General features: G+C 47.2%; 3 protein-coding genes across 3 annotated transcripts in view; all 3 read left to right on the forward strand.

Annotated features, from left to right (window-relative positions):
• LOC149301485 (uncharacterized) overlaps positions 1-20209 on the forward strand; it is a 251973-nt gene that overhangs the window by 87427 nt on the left and 144337 nt on the right. The gene's annotated exons all lie outside the window — the stretch shown is intronic.
• Positions 6606-18165, forward strand: LOC149301487 (putative zinc finger protein 75C). Its single transcript, XM_089484294.1, has 5 exons — positions 6606-6635; positions 7668-7826; positions 8634-8754; positions 17989-18106; positions 18156-18165. The coding sequence occupies exons 2-5, from the start codon at positions 7692-7694 to the stop codon at positions 18163-18165; spliced, it is 384 nt and encodes a 127-aa protein (XP_089340420.1). The 5' UTR covers positions 6606-6635; positions 7668-7691.
• The window catches only part of LOC149301488 (uncharacterized), a 28143-nt gene continuing 26138 nt past the window's right edge, over positions 18205-20209 (forward strand). The window contains exon 1 of the mRNA XM_089484011.1: positions 18205-18767. Coding sequence (XP_089340137.1) covers positions 18237-18767 — 531 coding nt within the window. The 5' untranslated portion in view covers positions 18205-18236. The remainder of the gene's footprint in view (positions 18768-20209) is intronic.

Raw genomic sequence — 20209 nt, forward strand, 5'->3', positions numbered from 1 at the left:
TATAAATAAATAAAATCTAATAATACTAATGCTACTACTAATAATAGTAATATTAAGTTACAACCAGGAGATTTCTCCCTGTGGCTTCTGCCCCAGAGGCCTCTGCGTATGCTCAGGAGCCCCTTCTCCTTCTCCTCCTTCTTCCTCTGCAGAATCCTCCAGAGGTCTCTCTGCTCCTCCTCCTCCTCCTTAGGATCTTCCTCTAAGCCTTCCTCCTCCTCAGGCTCTTCCTCTAAGCCTTCCTCCTCCTCCTCCTCCTCCTCCTCCTCAGGCCCTTCTTCTAAGCCTTCCTCCTCCTCTTCCTCAGGCCCTTCCTGTAAGCCCTTCCTCTTCCTCCTCCTCCTCCTCCTCCTCAGGTCCTTCTTCTAAGCCTTCCTCCTCTTCCGCCTCCTCTTCCTCAGGCCCTTCCTGTAAGGCCTTCCTCTTCTTCCTCCTCTCCTCCTCCTCCTCAGGCCCTTCCTCTAAGCTTTTCTCCTCCTCCTCCTCCTCTTCCTCCTCGGGTCCTTCTTCTAAGCCTTCCTCCTCTTCCTCAGGCCCTTCCTGTAAGCCCTTCCTCTTCCTCCTCCTCCTCTGGCCCTTCCTCTAAGCCTTCCTCCTCCTCCTCCTCCTCCGGCCCTTCTTCTAAGCCTTCCTCCTTCCTCCTCCTCTTCCTCAGGCCCTTCCTGTAAGCCCTTCCTCTTCCTCCTCCTCCTCCTCCTCCTCCTCCTCCTCAGGCCCTTCCTCTAAGCCTTCCTCCTCCTCCTCCGGCCCTTCTTCTAAGCCTTCCTCCTCTTCCTCCTCCTCTTCCTCAGGCCCTTCCTGTAAGCCCCTCCTCCTCCTCCTCCTCCTCTTCTTCTTCCTCAGGCTCTTCCTCTAAGCCTTCCTCCTCCTCCTCCTCCTCCTCCTCCTCCTCCTCCTCCTCCTCCTCCTCAGGCCCTTCTTCCAAGCCTTCCTCCTCTTCCTCCTCCTCTTCCTCAGGCCCTTCCTGTAAGCCCTTCCTCTTCCTCTTCCTCCTCCTCCTCCTCAGGCCCTTCCTCTAAGCCTACCTCCTCCTCCTCCTCTTCCTCTAAGCCTTCCTCCTCTTTTCCTCCCAGACTTTGGGGGAGAATTGTGTGCCTTCAATTCTTTCCTGGGGATCCTAAGGCAACACTGTCACAGGAGTCTCTTTGTAGGTTTTGCCGAAGGGTGTTTACCATTGTCATCATTTGAGGCTGAGAGAGTGTGGTTTGGGGGCTGGGGGTGTGCTGCGTACCTTGAACTCATGTCTAGTGACCCTATTCCCAGGCTTTCTTTGCCTTCAAGTTTGCCTTCCACTTTGCCCTTTGTCTTCCTCTGAGGCTGAGAGAGTGTCTGCTGCCCAAGGTTTCCCTGAAGTGGGTTTCATGGCCCAGAATGAATGCCATTTCCCATCATGTAGATGTGTGTGTTGTCCGCCTTCCAGTTGGCCATTGGTCTTCCTCAGAGGCTGAGAGAGTGTGACTTACCCAAGGTCACCCATTTTATATAATGGGACTTGAGCACCCATGGATTTTGCTATCCAAACCAAATCCCAAAGGATACCAAGGGCCTATTGTTTTTCCATCTTTTTTTCCAAATAGCAAAGCAGATCTTGCTTGCCTGATCTTTGCATGTTCAAGAGCAGTTTTGGGCAAATGCTAAAAGCTGCCTTGTGAGGTTAGGAAGAGGGTCCTGGAAAACAGTCCTCTTCCTCTGGACCCACAGACTCAGAAAGACATGGGCCCCCCATTCAATGGGACCCCTTTCTTTGAGGCTGCTCTAGGTCCAGGAGGGTCTCTCAGGAGAGATTGGGAAAGTCAGCCTTTGAGGAGTTCTGGTCCTTAAAGGTTAATATCTCCAGGCTTTGCTGAGAGGGCAATATTTGGGATTTGGGCAGATCCAGGCTGCAGGGCTCTCTCAGATCTGGTTCAAAAACACTGCAGAAATTATGATGATGATAATGATGATGATGATGATGATGATGATGAATCTTCCCTTCAAACCCACAGAGCCTTGTGGATGCTCAAATAGTAACAGAGGTCATAAACACATTGCAGAAATAATCCAGTTTGCAGAAATAAACCACATTAACTGCCCTAGTTCAGTGCTTGGGAATCATGGGAATTTTAGTTTATCATGGCATCTGAGCTGTCTGACAGAGAAGACTAAATATCTCACAAAACTACACTTCCCAGAATTCCCTAGCATTCAGCCAGACAAATAAAGCAGCCCTGAACTTGGACCATTGTTAGTGGCTGGCTTGGAGCCTGAATAGGGTTCTAGAAGGCTGGTGGGTTTGGTAGTTGGCTGCTTGGGAAGAAGCGCTCCTTCTGGGTTTCCTTCGCAGGAAAGGAAAGGTGGGTGCCTCAAGATGCCGATGGGAGACCCCTAAATTTGGTTCCTTTGTGAGAATGCTGACTGAGGGAAAAGAGAAGGGTAATGGATTTGGTCCCCAGGGAGGCCCCAGGGCAGGCAGGGCAGGCCACACAACATTCGCTAACTCCCAAGTCAAATCCTGGTTTCCCTTCTTTTGCCCAGGACCAAAACCTGGACCAGAAAGGATCAGGTTTTATTTGCTGTCTTCTCCTGTAACAGGTGTTTTTCCTTGCCCTTTTTACACGTGGCAGTAAAGATACGATACAGCAGGGCCTGGCATTGAGCTTCCAGTTTTCATGCATGATCTTCAGACAGGAGATGAGGCTGCCTCTTCTCCATTTTGGAGGGAGCCCAATTCCAGGAAAGAGGAAAGGGCTCTGTGCAAACATCCAGATCAGATGTGAGAGCAGTAGCTTATTATAATTTGCGAGGCTTAGTTCATTGGTTTCTACAACTAGATAAATTGCAGGGGTCTATGGATTGGTTTAATTTCTTGCTTTCTCTCAGTTGTGGTGGTACAAGGGCTGACTACTATACCCTGCATTCGCCATCTGGCTAGAAAGAAGGAGGCTAAATTAAATGCTTTTTATCCTTAGTTTTTGTGGATTTTTTGGGTTATGTGGCCATGTTCTAGAAGAGTTTCTTCCTGACGTTTCGTCAGCATCTGTGGCTGGCATCTCTGAAGATGCCAGACACAGATGCTGGCGAAACATCAGAAGAAACTCTTCTAGAACGTGACCACATAGCCCGAAAAATCCACAAAAAGCTATGGAAGCCGGCCATGAAAGCCTTCGACTTCACGCTTTTTATCCTGTCTCTCCAAGCAAGTGAGAAAGAATAATTCTCTCATCTCCCCTTGATCTGGGAACAGACCTTTAAAAAATTTTCTGTTCATTTCTTCACAGGAAAGTATCTTGAGTAGATTTGAATGACAAACTGTGAGCGACTATGGTTAGTAATTTATGCATTAGGCTGAATGAGATCGCTAGAGGCCCTGCCCCAGGTCCTAGGCTTTAGCTCACAAACCTCAGGACCTGGGACAATCCTGAATTCACAACCCTATAAGAGAGATGGAGGGACACCAGAAAGTAGGCAACCAAAGTCCTGTGCATATGTACCAGTTTGGTGCCATGTTAATGGCTGTGGATCCATCCTACAGAAACCTGGGAATGGGGTGCTTAGAACTGGATGCTTGGTAGAGAGCCCCAGTGCAGTCCTTCATGAGAGTTGCTATATAATTTTAAGTACTTCATGAAATAAGAAATCCCAGGATTCTGTTGGACAGAGTCCTTTAAGTTTCATGGTATCTAAGTGCTAGGTTTGGACAATGGAGATACAACCCAGGTGCCAAAAATGACCCATAGCAATTCTGGACAGACTCATTCAGTCTCTGTCTCTATTGGTGGAGGGCAATTTACACCAAGAAACCCATGGATCCTCAAGGGATCTCCAGTTTATTTATTTTATTTATATACATCCATCCTTTCTCCCAATATAGGGACTCAGGGTGGCTAACAATAAATTTAATATGGTACAAATTCAAAACAATGCAAAGGGATTAAAATTATAACTATTTTATAAAATTAAACCATTTATATAATTACACCTTGAAAAAAACCATATACAATTTCACCTTGACCTCTGAATTGCACAACAGTTCAAACCTTATCTCTGTTTTGCTTAGGATCCAGCCCTTGAGGCATCAGCATTTCCAGAAAGGAGAGAAAGTGGAAGTGTGAAATACTTTTTGTTTGGAGGAAGTGTCTATCCAGATTCTGTCCTGTAAAACTATTAGAGCTCACTTTGATGTTGTTTTTGATTCAGAACATATGGTTTTAAGGCATCTTGCACTTCTATCTCCATCCAATAAACCTTTGAACTCTTTCAAGCATTCTGTTTTCCTGGCTGCCCATCCCAAGAGTATGAAACATAGCGCCAGTCATGAAGATTCAGTCTTTTTCTTAATAGAGATACAGAGCGAGGGCCTCAGGATCCCCACTCCTGGTGTAAGACCTGGCCCAGTTCATTGCAGATATTTGACATACTTAATGTTAGAGTCAGACTGGGAGGTTTTGGGAGTCTCTGTTCCTCCAAAAGTAACTTTCCCAAGAGCAGTCTATGTCTCCCTTCCAAAGAGCAGCAGTGGATGGAGAAGGAGGCCTTGGGGAAGCAGAGGAGAGCTTGGCCTGACCCCCAAGGACTCTCCCTTGAAGGTTTCCATCTCTCTAGGAAACGGTGGAGCCTGGGAAGGAGACTGAGGACTAGGGCATGCTGGGAAAAGCTTAAGGGGCAGCTTATGGGAGCAAATGTGGGACTTTGCTTTCTCCCCCCGATTACTTTCCTGCTCTCTTTTGACAGGCTTGAAGACAACACAAGGTAAGTTCAATGGTGGAAAAGATTGCAAAAGCCATCTTCCCTATACGTCCCATGCTCATCTCTATGGCACCTTAGGAGTAAGCAAGTCTCCACTGAGGGCAGCAGAGTGAAAAAACAAAATCCAAAATGGGGAGTCGTCTTTGAGATCCTGATGGTCCTCTGAGAGGAAAATGCCAGCCCCTGAAAGCAATCCTGGTCAGCTTTTGGGAAAGTGCCCTCAAGGTTTGGTCCAAACGGCTCTCAGCCCCTGGCAGACTGTCCCTTCCCTGAGTCTTGCTCTCCTGGGGGCTCAGAGGAGATTCTGGGGGGCCTGGGCACCTCCCCTTCTTAGGGACCCTGAGCCTCAAGTTCAGCTGACAAACGGCCATTTGCCCATGAGGAGCCCCCCGTTCCCCGCTCTGTCCTGGCACATGCCTTAGGAAACCTCTTCCATGAGAATTTGGGAGCTCCTAATCTTAGTAGAAATGGGAACCTCTGGAACTCTCCTATTCTTCCCAGCCAGGAAATAAGGTATAGTTGTGAATCTCTTCCATGGAAAAGAGTTGTTGTTGTTGTTGTTGTTGTTGTTGTTGTAATAACAGGGCTCCAATCAATGGAGATCTTCAGGCAGTAAAGGGAGGTTTATGCAAATGCAGAATGACATCACTGCTATGGAAGGCTCTCTTGACCAATCAGAGAGCAAGATAAAGGTTCTTCTGGAAGCTTCCGTGAGAAGGAGATATAAGGCCTGAGAGACCAAGAGACAGTTGGGGGAATTGTGTCAGTTGGAGATTGAGAGAGAGAGAGTTAAGAGCGGATCTTGGAAGTTAGTCTCAGAATTGGACGCTTGGGTCTATTTATTTCTTTAATAGCTTGTATGAATTGAATATTATATACTTACAAATATTGTACCTGCAAGATTCTTAATATCTTGTATGACTTATATTTTACTTATATTTTGTTAGCTGTGATAAATACCTCCTTGGAGTATCTACTACTTGACGCTCCTTTTACACGTGTTTTGGCTCGGTTGATGCTTGGAAGATCAGTAAAGAAGTAGAAATAAGGTTCCTTAACTGGTCCCAGTGTAGGTTAAGGGAAACCCTTTTATAATTCACTGGATGATGGCAGCGTGATTTAAGGAATTTAAGGGTCTACTGGGCTAAGGGCCATAATGTCTAAATATCTAATTAAAAATTTGTAAGCCACTCTGATAGTCTTTTGGCTGAAGAGAGGGTTATAAAACTATTATTATTATTATTATTATTATTATTATTATTACAGGGCCGCAGTTTGGCTGCTTGGACCACCGGAGATCATCACAGAGAGTCAGTTGGAAAAGCCCATCTCACTCCAGAAAATAGAGATACTTGAGGAGTTTGCGCTCTACGTCTTTCTGTAATAATAGCTACAAAACTGATAATAGCATTTGGGACATTTAGTCTTTTAAAAACAAATAGTGCAGATTTAAATGCTGCTTTAAAACCTCTTTCCATCTGCCAGCTTTGCTCTGGTTTTAGGGGGAAATGAGAAAGTGTTGGGAGGGAGGGACTGCCAACAGAATTAGGAGATGCATTGCAGGCTATGGACAGTTTGTGGCCAAGAAAGGTCCAAAACACACGGCAGCAATAGTCCAGTTTGAGAGCGCTTTAACTGCCCTGGCCCAGTGCTAGGGAATCCTGGGAACTGGAGTTTATTGTGGCACCAGAGCTCTCTGACAGAGAAGGCTCAATGTCTCACAAAACTACATTTCCCAGAATTCCATTTTGTGTTCTGGAAGCCTTTTTGTGTTCTGGTGGCCATTTTGTGCTGCTTGTGACTGTGGGGAACAATCTTCTCTGAGGCCTCAGTTGAACAGAGGCTTCTCTTTCTCTCCTGAGGCTCCAGAGTCAGAAGGAGGCCAGGCTCCTTGGGCCAAAAGGAAGGAAGTGTGTCTCTTTGTGTGTCTTTTGTGTCTCTTTTCTGAGAGGGTTTTCTTATTACACAGCTCTGCTCCTTCTGGGGAACATGGGTTTTAACAGGGATCAGAAATGGGGAGGAGAGTTTTAATACAAGCCTTCTTCTTATTATTATTATTCTTCATAAACATGGGGCTAGTCCCCCAAACAAGGCCAAAAGTGGCTCCTTTGGGAGGTTTTAAAAGTCTCTCCAGCTTCTTATTAAGAATTTTTCAAGCAAGAAGGAAGTAGATGGACCAGAATAACTCATATTACCAAGAATTAAACAAACAAACATACAAACAAACAAACAACAACAAGAAGAATAAGGATTAGACAGAAAAACAAAATGCTTATATTTAAAAAAGCAAAAGCATTTTAAAAGGATAAAAACTCAACTTGGGTGCTTCTATTCTTTTACAACCAACTCAGGCTGTATCTGCACTGCAAAAATAATCCAGTTCTAAAATGTGTTAACTCTTCTAGTTCCATCCTATGGAATCCTAGGATTTTTTAGTTTGTTGTGGCATTAGAGCTCTCTGGCAGAGAAGGCTAAGTGTCCAAAGGTAAAATCACAGGATTCCATAGCACTGAGCGGTTAAAGCGGTGTCAGTGTGCCTTATTTCTATAGTGCAGATGCTGCCTTCTTGGGAAAGGAGCTGATGATGGGGAAAAGAGGAGGAATGCAGAAGGAAAGCAGGTTATTTATTTATTTATGATGCATTCATTTCACATCTAGATGCAGGGACATAACCAGGGCCCTCTCCTATTCCCCATCCCCTGATCCCCCACCACTCTAAGAAGACATGGAGTATCTGTTCTGTAGGGGAGCTGCTGTTACTCTATGCTAGGTCCAGGGGGCTTTGGTTGGTGCAGAGGGAGGAAGGGGATGTCCACTTCTGCATTGGTCCAAATGAGACATTCGTCACCTGCTTATGTCCCCAGCAGGATGCTGATCTTAGTGACTTTGAGTGCTGCAGGCTTTCTAGCCAAACCAAGCCTTACCCTGGTCTCTTTTCTCAGGAACTTCATCTTGGACCCTTGTACATGCCTTTTGGGCCTCTCTTGCTGGACGTGACCAAAGAGCAGGATCCCCTTGCCCACTTGATGGCTGACACAGAGGCCAAGCAGAGGAAGTTGGGATCCAACAGAAAGAGGCTACCGAGGCACAAGAGCTCTTTGGTAAGTTGCCATCCTGACTGTTAGTTTCATCTGTGTCTGGGCCGGCTCATGAAAGCAAGTGGAGAACATACTTTCCCAGTCTGGCAGAGAGAGTTCTGGTTAATCATCTGTCACCTCATTTTTCAGGGGCTTTGAAAATTTCCTATTTCACTCTCCTCCTCCCACTTTCTTCTTTCTCCTCAGGTCAGTTCAGTTGCTTCAAAATGTGTTCCAAGTTCATCCACTCAAAAGAGGGAAGATGGGAGGAGGGAAGGGGGCATGGTCTTGCCCTTGCCAGGAGTCGGAGGCAAAAGCAAACGTCTGTACCCTTCCTCCCTTGTGTGATCATCATTAACAACTTCGGCCATCTTGACCCCCTTCTGGTGTTATTTGTCTTGCTTTCCCAATCTGTAAAATGCTGGGGGATATGGAAGAATATCTCTGGAGCTAAATTGAGGTTGGGCTCAGTGGCCCTCAAGCCCAGAGTAAAAGTGAAATTTGCCTTTGAAATTAGGTGAGATATGGCTAAATGCACTACAATTCATTAGTGACTAAATGTACTATACATGTTGGGATAGTCAGAATCTTAATCAATCAATAATATTCCAGAAATGGAGTAAATTATATTGTTTATCATATTATATATTATATGAAAAAGTTTCGAGACAAGCTGGATCTCAAAGGCTGTAGCTTTTTTTGGCTAACAGAATTAAAAGTTTATTTCCTGGACTGAATTGTAAAGTGATCAAATAATATTTGCAATGCACCATGTGCTTTTCTCATCTTTGGCTTGGTCACTCTCTGGATGAGGGCTGTTTTCTGTTGCAGGTGACCTTTGCGGATGTGGCGATATATTTCACTGAAGAGGAATGGAAACTGTTGACGAAAAAGCAGAAACTTATGTACAGTTCTGTGATGATGGAGAATTATGAGAATGTGGCCTCTGTGGGTAAGGAACCTAAATCCATTGCCCTTCCTGTGAAGACTGAGGGCCCTTTCATAATTCACTGTCAGAGTGCTATGATTCCACTTTAGAATTATAGAATTAAAGAGTTAAAATAGACCACAAGGACCATCCAGTTCAATCTTCTGCCATGCAGGAACAGACATTCAAATCACCCCTGAGAGATGGCTATCCAGCCTCTGTTTAAAGAACTCCAAAGAAAGAGACTCCACCAAACTCTGAGGGAGTATATTCCACTATTGAAGAACTCTTACTCTCAGGAAGTTCCTCCTAAAGTTTAAGTGGAATCTCTTGTCCCTGTGGCTTGCATCCATTGTCCCATGTCCTTTTCCCTGGAGTAGCAGAAAGCAAGCCTGCTCCATCCTGAATATGACATCTCTTCAAATATTTGAACAGGGCTCTCATATCCACTCTTAACCTTCTCTTCTCCAAGCTAAACATACCCAGCTCCCTAAGTCATTCCTCAGAGAGCATGGTTTCCAGACCATTCACCATTTTGGTTTCTCTCCTCTGGACATGCTCCAGTTTCTCAACATCTGTTTGAATTGTTGTGCCCAGAACTGGACACAGGATTATTGCAAGTTACTTCCCTTGATCTTGACACTATACTCCTATTGATACAGCCTAGGATCACATTGGCCTTTTTAGCTGCTGCATCACACTGTTGACACATGTTCAATTTGTGCTCGACTACCATTCCTAGTTCCCTTTCTCACATAATTTAACTGTCCTAACAACTTCCTGTGGAATCTTGGAATTTCTAGTTTTAGTGAGGCACTATTATTCTCCACTTTGTAAGGATTCTAAATATCAAATCCTAAACTGCCAATTTTGGAATTCTGTGGGAAGGAGCCATGGAGATTAATGCTTTTTGCCCTAAATGGTCCTCAGCCCATTCCTGAGCAAGTTTCCAGCCTTTTGAGGCTCTGGAGAGGCTTTCTGGGAAACAGGCCTCCCTTGGCCCTGCAATGGCTCAGAGAGGGCCCAGCAGTGGCAAAACAGCCTCCATTCCCCAAAGGGATGCTGTGGGATATTGAGGGACAAAACATTATGCCATATTTTTAGGTGACACAATGTGGGGCTGCCTCTGAGATCCCCTGGGGTCCAATATGACCACCCCACTTCTCAACAGTAGTCCACCCCTGTCTTAGAGATGCCTTAAGCTTGTTTTAAGGCTCATCCCTCATACTTGACCCTCACTAATATCAGAAACCAGGTCCCAGACCCCTTGTTCTGGCTTTCCTAATGCATTAGTTGTATATTGATTGCCCTGCCTTTCTGAAGAAATGAATCTCAAAGTGTCCCTTTTATGCATCACACTCTGTGGGTATGTGTCTGTGATAGATGGAGGGAATGTGAAAAATCAAAAGGGAGGGGAGAGATCCTGAAGGTGAGATGCTAAAGCAGTGCAGATGGTTGGAGAGGAGAGGGAGAATAGAAAGGGGATCAAGCCTCTGGGAGCCAGGAGGGGAAGGCAGGAGCAAAGCCAGGATCGCCTAGCTCTGTGCGGAGAGGAAGGGACCTCTGGGAAGGGCCAGGAGAGGGGCCTTGGGAATTGGGAGGCAGCCACCAACCTCACAGATTTTAAGAACTGTTTTGAGTGAACTTCTTAGAACCAGCTGAAATCCTTGTTTTCAGATATATTTAGGGGTACATTTAGCAATTATGAGTAATAACTATGAAGGGAGGAAAGGGAGACACAAAACCTGCTTTTGTCTAATATTTCTTTTCTTACCTGAGCTTCCTTAGCTCCATGGTTGATTCAAGAGGTCCTTTGTTACCCAAAATGCTGGAGTATGAGGAGGATACCCGCAAGTGCTATGCTTTTAGGAGAGTTTGGTACTTAGCTCAATAGAACGAAATAGTTTTACTGGGGCAATAGTGACCTCTGGATCCTGCCCAGCTGTAAGATCCGCCAACTTTCACCAGTGATCCACAACAGCAACTTGCTTAAAAGCAGTGAAGTTTATTGAGATATAGATGAAAGTGAACAGACAGACTTTTCAGTGAAATCTGAAAGCCAAGCCTCAAACACCAAGTTAAAAGTACCCAAGCCCCCACCTTTTTTTCCTCTCCCGCCTTTTCTCTTCTCCACCTTCATTCCCCCCTTTGCTTCCCAAGCTAACGATGCCTGAGAAACCAACCTGACCTTGGACAGTCTGCGCAGATGTCTCCAGCTAATTAAACAGTGCATTCCAATCCTAAGCTGCAATCCGTCCCAAGCACCCCATCCCCCTTAGCAAAGCAATGCAAAGCAGACAGAGCTACAATTAAAGCAATTACCCAATATGAACAGTAACCAAGGTGAATGTGAATATTGATCAGTAATTGGCTTTGGAGTTCTGACACTCTGCCCCCCCAAAGCTCTATTTACTCATTTTAGGCTTATCAGGGTAAGCCAAATGAAACTCATGTATCAGCCGCTCAGCATTGACATGTTTAACCCCCACCCACTCAGCCATATCAACTGGGAAATGTTTCCACTGCACCAAGTATTCTAAGCCCCCTTTTACAACCCTAGAGTCCAAAATCTTCACAATTTCAAAATGTTCTTCCCCCTCAATGAGCAATGGCAGTGGAGCAGGTTCCTTCAGTTCATCTTCAGTTCTCTTCCCAGCAGGTTTCAGCAGGCTGAAATGAAATGTAGGGTTAATGTGTTTGTACATCTTAGGCAGGTCCAACTCAGCAGTCACTTCACTAACAAGTCTTTTTACAGCAAAAGGACCCACAAATTTGGGGCCTAACTTTTTACAAGGCACTCTACACTTTAAGTTCTTGGTAGACAGGAACACCCAGTCTCCCTCCTGAATGTCCCAACCAGGCTTCCTGTGCTGATCAGCAAAGCGCTTGTAGTCCAATTTGGCCTGTTTCAATGCCTCCTCAATTTTAGGCCAACTGTCCCGCAATAGCTGACTCCACTTTCCTACTGGCACCGGATCCTTTGGTTCAGGGGATAGTTGTGGGATGACCCTAGGCTCATATCCAAACACCACTTGAAAAGGAGACATCCCAATGCTGGCATGACTGGATACATTAAAGGCCACCTCAGCATGGGGCAGCAAGTCCATCCAGTTATCTTGTAGGTAATTGACATAGCACCTTAAATAGACCTCCAGGCTCCGATTAACCCTTTCCGTCTGACCGTCCGTCTGGGGGTGAAAAGCAGAGCTGAACGCCAATTGCACCCCCAACTTGTCTTGCAAACACCTCCAAAATTTGGAAGTGAAGGACGATCCCCGGTCGGACAGAATCTTGTCCGGCAAACAATGGAACTTGTATATGTTTTCAATGAAAAGGTCAGCCAGTTTGGATGCAGTGGGGACCCCTTTGCAACCCACATAGTGCACCTGTTTGGAAAACAAGTCCGTAACAACCCAAATGGTGTCTTTGCCTTTGCTTTCTGGCAAGTCAGTAATGAAGTCCATTGCAATGTGTTGCCAAGGCCTAGATGGGGTCTCCACCGGCTGCAATAGGCCACTCGGCTTGCCCGTGTGGGGTTTGGCTCTGGCACAAATTGAACACCCCTGTACATAAGCCTCCACCCCTTTACGAGCTTTGGGCCACCAGTACTTGGAGCTTAGTGTCAGCCAGGTTTTAATGAAACCCCAATGACCTGCGGCTTTGACATCATGACATAGTTCCATCACTTTAGGCCTGCAGGCCCCAGGCACATATATTTTCCCATCTTTGGTCCATACTCCCTGCTCTGAGCATTGGAGTTCAGTCTTTAGGCCTGCCAACTCCTCATCTGTTTCATATGCCTCCAAAATTTCTCTCACCATGGGGTCTAGAGCTTCCCAGCTAGATTCCTGCTCCCTTTTGGCCTGAGAGCGCGTGGTCACTCCCAGCCCCAATTGTTTGGAGGAGAACAGAGTCTGAAGTTCACTACGTTCTTGTTGTCCAGGGCCATGCATTCTGGACAACCCATCTGCCAGTACATTGTCTTTACCAGGGAAGAACTTTATTGTGAAGTTGAACTTATAGAACTCCTTTGCCCACCGCCTCTGTTTGGGGGTCAAGTGCTTGGGGGTTTGTAGGGCCTCTAAGTTTCGATGATCCGTCCACACTTCGAACGGGTGCGGAGCCCCCTCCAAGAATTGCCTCCACACCTCCAAAGCCCTCTTAATGGCATAGGCCTCTTTCTCCCAGCATGGCCAACCTTTTTGGGTAGAATCAAAGCGTTTAGACAAATAGGCGCAAGGCCTCAGTTTGCCCTCGCTATCCCTTTGCATCAGCACTGCCCCCACTGCTTCATCTGAAGCATCTACTTGCACCACAAAAGGCTGCTCAGGGTCTGGGTGCTTTAACACAGGCTCTGTACTGAACAATTTCTTTAACTGCACAAAAGCCTCTGTGCACTCCCGAGTCCAGTCCACTTTAAAGGAAGGTTTCATTCGGGCTGCCTGTTCTCCAGCACTTGCAGGTTCACCAGATTCCCCCACCTTGGTTTTTAACAGATTGGTGATGGGTAATGCAATTTGAGCAAAATTGGGGATGAACTGTCTGTAAAAGTTAGCAAACCCTAGAAATCGTTGCACCTGTTTGCGGGTTTTTGGTTGCGGCCAGTTCATGACATCTTGTACTTTATGTGGGTCCATTTGTAATCCCCGGGTGGACACTCTATATCCCAAGAACTCCAAACTATCTGTGTGAAATTCACATTTAGACAGTTTAACATACAGTTTGTTCTCTAACAGCCTTTGCAACACCTTTCGCACCAGTTTCACATGGCTGGGAAGGTCCGGGGAGTAAATGAGAATGTCGTCCAAATATACCAGCACCCCTTCGTACAACAAGTCCTGCAGCACCTCATGGATCAGCTGCATGAAACACGAAGGCCCCCCCGCAAGGCCAAACGGGAGGACTAGGTATTCAAACGCCCCCAACGGGCAATGGAATGCGGTCTTATATTCATCCCCCTCCTTAATCCTTACTCGAAAGTAAGCATCCCTTAAGTCCAATTTGGTGAAAACCTTCCCCGTGGCCAATCTGCTCAACATGTCCTTCATCAATGGAAGGGGATATTTGCTACAAGTGCTGATAGCATTCAAGTTCTTGTAATCTGTCACCAACCGCAGGGACCCATCCTTCTTTTCCCTGAAAAACACTGGCGCACCGAACGGTGAGCTGGAGGGGCGGATGAACCCTCTAGCCAAATTCTTGTTAATGAACTCCTTCAATGTCACCATCTCCCTTGGAGTCATGGAGTACAGTTTGGGTTTAGGGAGTGGGGCCCCAGGGGTCAATTCAATGGCACAGTCTGTGTCTCGGTGAGGCGGCAAGAGGTCACACTCAGTTTCTTCAAACACTGCACTCAAATCCTTATAGACCTCTGGGAAACTCCCCATCTCCTGTAGCCGGTTGACTGTCGCTTTTGGGTAAGGGCCATAGACCGTCACCGCAGTGGCACGGTGCGGCTCTCTCCCCATGTTCCCTGCAGGCGCCACATGCTTACTGCACCCAGGGTCGTTGAACACCAACTGCTTGGTTTTCCAATTGATGAATGGGTTGTGAAACGCCAGCCAGTCTATTCCCAACACTAAATCGCAACCCCTGGTGGGCCCAACCACAAACCGGAGGGTTTCCCAATGTCCCGAAACCTGAAGCATAAGTTTCTCAGTCTGATGACTGCTGGGTTTTCCCCCCATGACCGTCCCATCCATCTGCAGGAAAGGGATTGACTCCGGCAACGGCTCCTGTTCAATCTGGAGCGATTGCACCAGCTTTTCACTGATTAGACATCGGGTGCACCCCGAGTCCAGAGCTGCCAGCATTGGCTCTGTAGTCCCTTTTATTTTATGTCCCAATTTAACTTCCAAGTAATAAATGGAGATCCCTCCACTCACCAAATCCGGAATGTCCTGGTCTTGGGCCGATCCAGCTGGGCGCTCGTCCTCGGCCCCGGCCGGCTCGGCAGCCTGGCCGGCGGCCCCTTTCCCTGGGCCTCCGGAACCGCCTGGCGCCGCCTTGGGGGTCTTTTTGCCGGTGGCCCTATCCGGGCAGGTCGCAATCATGTGGCCCTTTTTCCCACATGCCAAACACAGGCCCAGTCTCATCCGGCGCTGCTTCTCCACTTCCGCCGAAGTCTTGGGTCTGCCTTCTCGGCCCGGGGTCGCGGCCACCTTCCCTTGTTGGAAAGCTGCTCGCTGCTTGGCAAGCCGAATCCGCTCCCTGGTGGCCTCCGCCTCGCCGGCACAACGAATCCACTCTTGTAGGCCCGCAGGCGTTTCTCTCATCAGGATCCACTCTAGCAGTTCTGCGCGGAGGCCATCCTGGAACTGGCGGGTCATCATCGCGTCCGGATAATCCGGAATGTTAGCAGCCACGCTCCGGAACTCCAACACGTATTCTGCCACTGATCGATTTCCCTGCTGCAGGGTGGCGAACTTGGCCTTTGCCCGATCCACGCGGAACGGGTCCTCGAACCGGGCTCGAAGTGCTGTCATGAAGGCGTCCAGGGACCGCAGCTCGGGTGCCCCACAATCATACAGCTGCACTAGCCACTGAGCCGCTTGGCCCTCCAGTCGGCCGGCCACACATCTCACCTTCTCGGCTTCGTCCGGGAAGTAGTCCCCTCGAGCCCGCATGTGCCCCGCCACCTGCGCGAGGAAGAAGGGGAGCTGTTCTGGGTCCCCGTTGAACTTGGCCTCCAGCTTGCCCGCCAACAGCTCGCGCAGCGCCTCTGCTTCTCCCCGACGAATTCGTGAGGTTCCCCCCACTCCTCTCCGACGAGAGGGCGGCCTTGAGCTCTGGTCATCCTCATCCTCCATCTCCGAGTCGACGTCCTCCTCCAGGTCCACTGGACGGGCGGCCCGGGCGGCGGTGAGTGCGGGTGCCTTTCGGGCTTCCTGCCCCGGTTTCTTCCCTTCCTTGGGCATCAGGGTGGCCATCATCTCCTTCAGTTGACGGATGTCGTCCTTGACACCTGCCACCTCCTCCGATAGGTTCTCAGGTCCGGGGCTCTGCAACATAGCTTCCCCCAGTCCTTGGTTCCACGCCGTCAGTCTGCCAGCCCGGCGCCGGTGTCTCCCGGTCCCCGCTGGCAGGTACCACCAGTCCTCTGGTTGGTCCTCTGAGCTGGTCCCTGTCTTGGGCCTTGCTCCCTGGCGTTCCTCGACGCCGCTCTTTCCCTCGGTCCCGAGGGCCCCGGTGTCTTCCACCACCTCGATCTCCAGATCGGATGGTTCAACCTGCACCTTCACTTCAGTCATGATGACAAGTAGATTACAGTAGATTTCACTGACTGTAAGATCCGCCAACTTTCACCAGTGATCCACAACAGCAACTTGCTTAAAAGCAGTGAAGTTTATTGAGATATAGATGAAAGTGAACAGACAGACTTTTCAGTGAAATCTGAAAGCCAAGCCTCAAACACCAAGTTAAAAGTACCCAAGCCCCCACCTTTTTTTCCTCTCCCGCCTTTTCTCTTCTCCACCTTCATTCCCCCCTTTGCTTCCCAAGCTAACGATGCCTGAGAAACCAACCTGACCTTGGACAGTCTGCGCAGATGTCTCCAGCTAATTAAACAGTGCATTCCAATCCTAAGCTGCAATCCGTCCCAAGCACCCCATCCCCCTTAGCAAAGCAATGCAAAGCAGACAGAGCTACAATTAAAGCAATTACCCAATATGAACAGTAACCAAGGTGAATGTGAATATTGATCAGTAATTGGCTTTGGAGTTCTGACACCAGCTATAGCAGGTCCTGAATCAAACCCAACTTCAGAGGGATTTCAAATAGGTTTTTGTGTTTTATTTAGGGGGAAAGCAAAACACACAGACACATACATATAAGTGTTCATGCACACACAAAAGAAATAGGTAAGAAAGGCGGGAGTGCTGAATAGATGTAAGTCTTTGATAATGGTGATACGTTACCTATCCAGATCTTTATTCCAATTGTTGAGGATTTGGAATGGGGAGAGGTCAGTAGTTCCTGCAACAATTGGGGTTGATGAGTGCATTGAGGTGCTTAGCCATGAAAACAAACAGTGTCTGTCTGTAACTGGACTGACACTGAAGAATAGCAAGTCGGGGCTGATATTTATACGGAAATTGGTGCTTGGGGGCAAAAACTGAGGGTTCGGAGAGGTTTATATCACTTTAGAATATTTCCTGTGTGGGGAAAGAATGGTGTGAAACCGAATTGAATGCAATGGGTGTTTTTTGTAAATACCTCAGACAAAAGGGATTATTAGCACACCCCTCTCATGTCCTTGTTGGCTCTGAATTTTGATTGCGTTCACAAGCCAATGTACATTACAATCTGAGGGTGATGCTCCCAGATGCAGCTCAAAATTAACATAGCAGAGTATGGAACTAAATACCCAGATATATAGATATTGGCAATGCACTGACCTATTTTCACACTAAAAATAAGTCACACAGTTGATTTCATCGAAATCCTTGGAGGTTCTCTATCTTGAGCTGCAAAATAATACAAATATTTGCAAGCTCTCCTCTCCAACTTCTATCACCTTCACGTTTTCTTGTACTCACAACTCCAATCCAATCCACACCAGTCCCCATATGAGCTGTATACTGTATTGGTTGTGAGTCATCTCATGGTGCTACACAGCATGAAGCATCCTCTGCAGTTAGCTTCCATCATGCCTTGGGCTCTGACTCAGGACTCTATGGCAGTCTCACAGAATATTATGCCACCTGTCAATCAAAGTATTTTTGCACCTGGTTAACAGAATACACTCGTCCCCCGGGATACGAACGCGCCGCGTTACGAATTTTTCGGGTTACGAAAAAAAAAACATTAATTAATTATTTCCGGGTTATGAAGGTTTCCCCGGCTTGCGAAAAAAGTTTTGGTGCTTTTCGGCGCTATTTCGCACCAAAACGCGGCTTTTCCCCATTAGCGCCTATGGGGATTCGGCTAACGAAAGACTTCCGGGTTACGAAAATGGCGCCGGAACGAATTAATTTCGTAACCCGGGGGACGCCTGTATTTTGTCAACAGTCCTTTGACTATCTCCTTCCACTGATTCCCTCAAGGCAGTCCCCATTCTTTCCTAGTTCCTATGAGTAAGGATACGATCGTTCCATGGATTTAGGGGCATAAGCAGCAGGGTCATGCTTGGGTTACTCACAGCAACTTTAATAATATAATCTCAAATAAAGAGGGTTTAATGAGGGCTAAATCATGCGGTAACACCCTCCTGTCTTAAGTCTGATTTTCAATGTTATCTGTCACTGTCCTTCTTTACAGAAGAACATTTTAATCATGAGAGAATGCACACAGGCAGGAAGTCACATAAATGCCAGCATTGTGGGAAACGTTTTGCTTACAAGTCAATCCTTGCCATGCATTGGAGGGTCCACACTGGGCAGAAGCCATACAAATGCCAGCATTGTGGGAAATGTTTTTCTCGGAAGTCACATCTAGTGACACATAAGAGAGTCCACACAGGAGCAAAGCCATACAAATGCCAGCATTGTGGGAAAGGTTTTTCTCAGATGTCACACCTTTTGGAACATCGCAGAATCCACACAGGAGAGAAGCCATACAAATGCCAGCATTGTGGGAAATGTTTTTCTCGGAAGTCAGTCCTAGTGATGCATCAGAGAGTCCACACAGGAGAGAAGCCATACAAATGCCAGCATTGTGGGAAATGTTTTTATTCGAAGTCACACCTAGTGACACATCAGAGAGTCCACACAGGAGAGAAGCCATACAAATGCCAGCATTGTGGGAAAGGTTTTTCTTCAAAGGCACACCTAGTGACACATCAGAGAGTCCACACAGGAGCAAAGCCATACAAATGCCAGCATTGTGGGAAAGGTTTTTCTTGGAAGTCAGTCCTAGTGACACATCAGAGAGTCCACACAGGAGAGAAGCCACACAAATGCCAGCATTGTGGGAAAGGTTTTTCTTGGAAGTCAGTCCTAGTGACACATCAGAGAGTCCACACAGGAGCAAAGCCATACAAATGCCAGCATTGTGGGAAAGGTTTTTCTCGGAAGTCAATCCTAGTGACACATCAGAGAGTCCACACAGGAGCAAAGCCATACAAATGCCAGCATTGTGGGAAAGGTTTTTCTTGGAAGTCAATCCTAGTGACACATCAGAGAGTCCACACAGGAGAGAAGCCACACAAATGCCAGCATTGTGGGAAAGGTTTTTCTTGGAAGTCAGTCCTAGTGACACATCAGAGAGTCCACACAGGAGCAAAGCCATACAAATGCCAGCATTGTGGGAAAGGTTTTTCTCAGAAGTCAAACCTAGAAAGACATCAGAGAGTCCACACTGGAGAGAAGCCACACAAATCCCAGAAATGAACTAACATTATATTTGTCACTAACGAATTCAAAAAGCATATTTTCAATCCAGCAGTGCAAATAAAAGGCCCTTTTGATTTTGTTTGTGAGATTTGTCTGTCCATATGTCTGTTTATGTTTTAAGATTGTGTTTTCTTAAGTTTAGGTTTTCATTGCTAATAGTATAGATAATTGTTTTGGGTTGTAAATTTGGCTGGGGATTGTGGGTCGTGGTATAGGTTAGGTAGATGGGGGCTGGGATTTGTTGCAGAATAGTTCTGGGAATGATAGCTTTTGGGATATTTGGGATGTTGGCTGAAGAAAATTGGGGGCAGGTATTGACAGAAAGGGCTATTTTTTGGGAATGGGAAAGGGTCCTTGCTACCTGTGGGGCATAGACTGTGGGAATTGGAGGTGGGGCTAGGTTTGGAAGAGGGTGGGATTTTAGGTTTGGGGTTTTAATGTATTGTTTGGATTGGAGTGGGCAGTTTTGGCTTAAATACTGAATTTCTTTTTGTTCTCAATAAAGATCTTTGCTTTTTCAACACAATGGACTCTTTGATGCCCAGAAGTTCGGAATTTGCCCAAAACTGACCCTTTCTTCTCTCCTCAGTCCTCAGCTCCATTGCCAGCCATAAGGACAGCAGAGGCAAACACACAAACACATAGGATACAGAGGGACAGCTATATTTCCAAACCAGAGCCTTCCTTTCCTGCCTTTCCCTCCTGAGTCCAGCTCTGCACCTTGGAGTCCATTGCGATTTCCTCAAAGGAAGAAATGAGGGAAGGAAGGGGAGGCTGCTGAACCCCCGGCACATACCTTCCTTTTCTGCAAAAGCCCCCAGTGGAATAAGCAGGAGCGTCTAGGCCCTGGCAATCCCTGCGCATGCTGAGGAGGAGCCTTTGTGGGCATCTATGCATGCATAGTCTCAGCCCCTGAAGCCATTGCTGCCCTCACTGTCTGTTCTGAGGGTGGGAGGGAAGTGGGGAGAGCCCTCATTCATTCAGAGGAATGGCTGGGGGGGGGGTCTTCTGGGGGACCCTTGGGGGGTTATAAGAAGGAAGGAAGCCCCTCTTCTCCCCCCAAAGAAAGGCAGGGTTCCTGCCAGGCCTCCTCTTCCTATTTCCTTCCCTGCCCCCACCTCGGGGGATTCCTTGTGTCCCAGGTACTT

Source organism: Sceloporus occidentalis, unplaced genomic scaffold (genome assembly GCF_023333645.1).
Source record: "Sceloporus occidentalis isolate IW3139 unplaced genomic scaffold, rSceOcc1.0.p SCAF_21, whole genome shotgun sequence".
NCBI classification, from domain to species: Eukaryota; Metazoa; Chordata; class Lepidosauria; order Squamata; family Phrynosomatidae; genus Sceloporus; species Sceloporus occidentalis.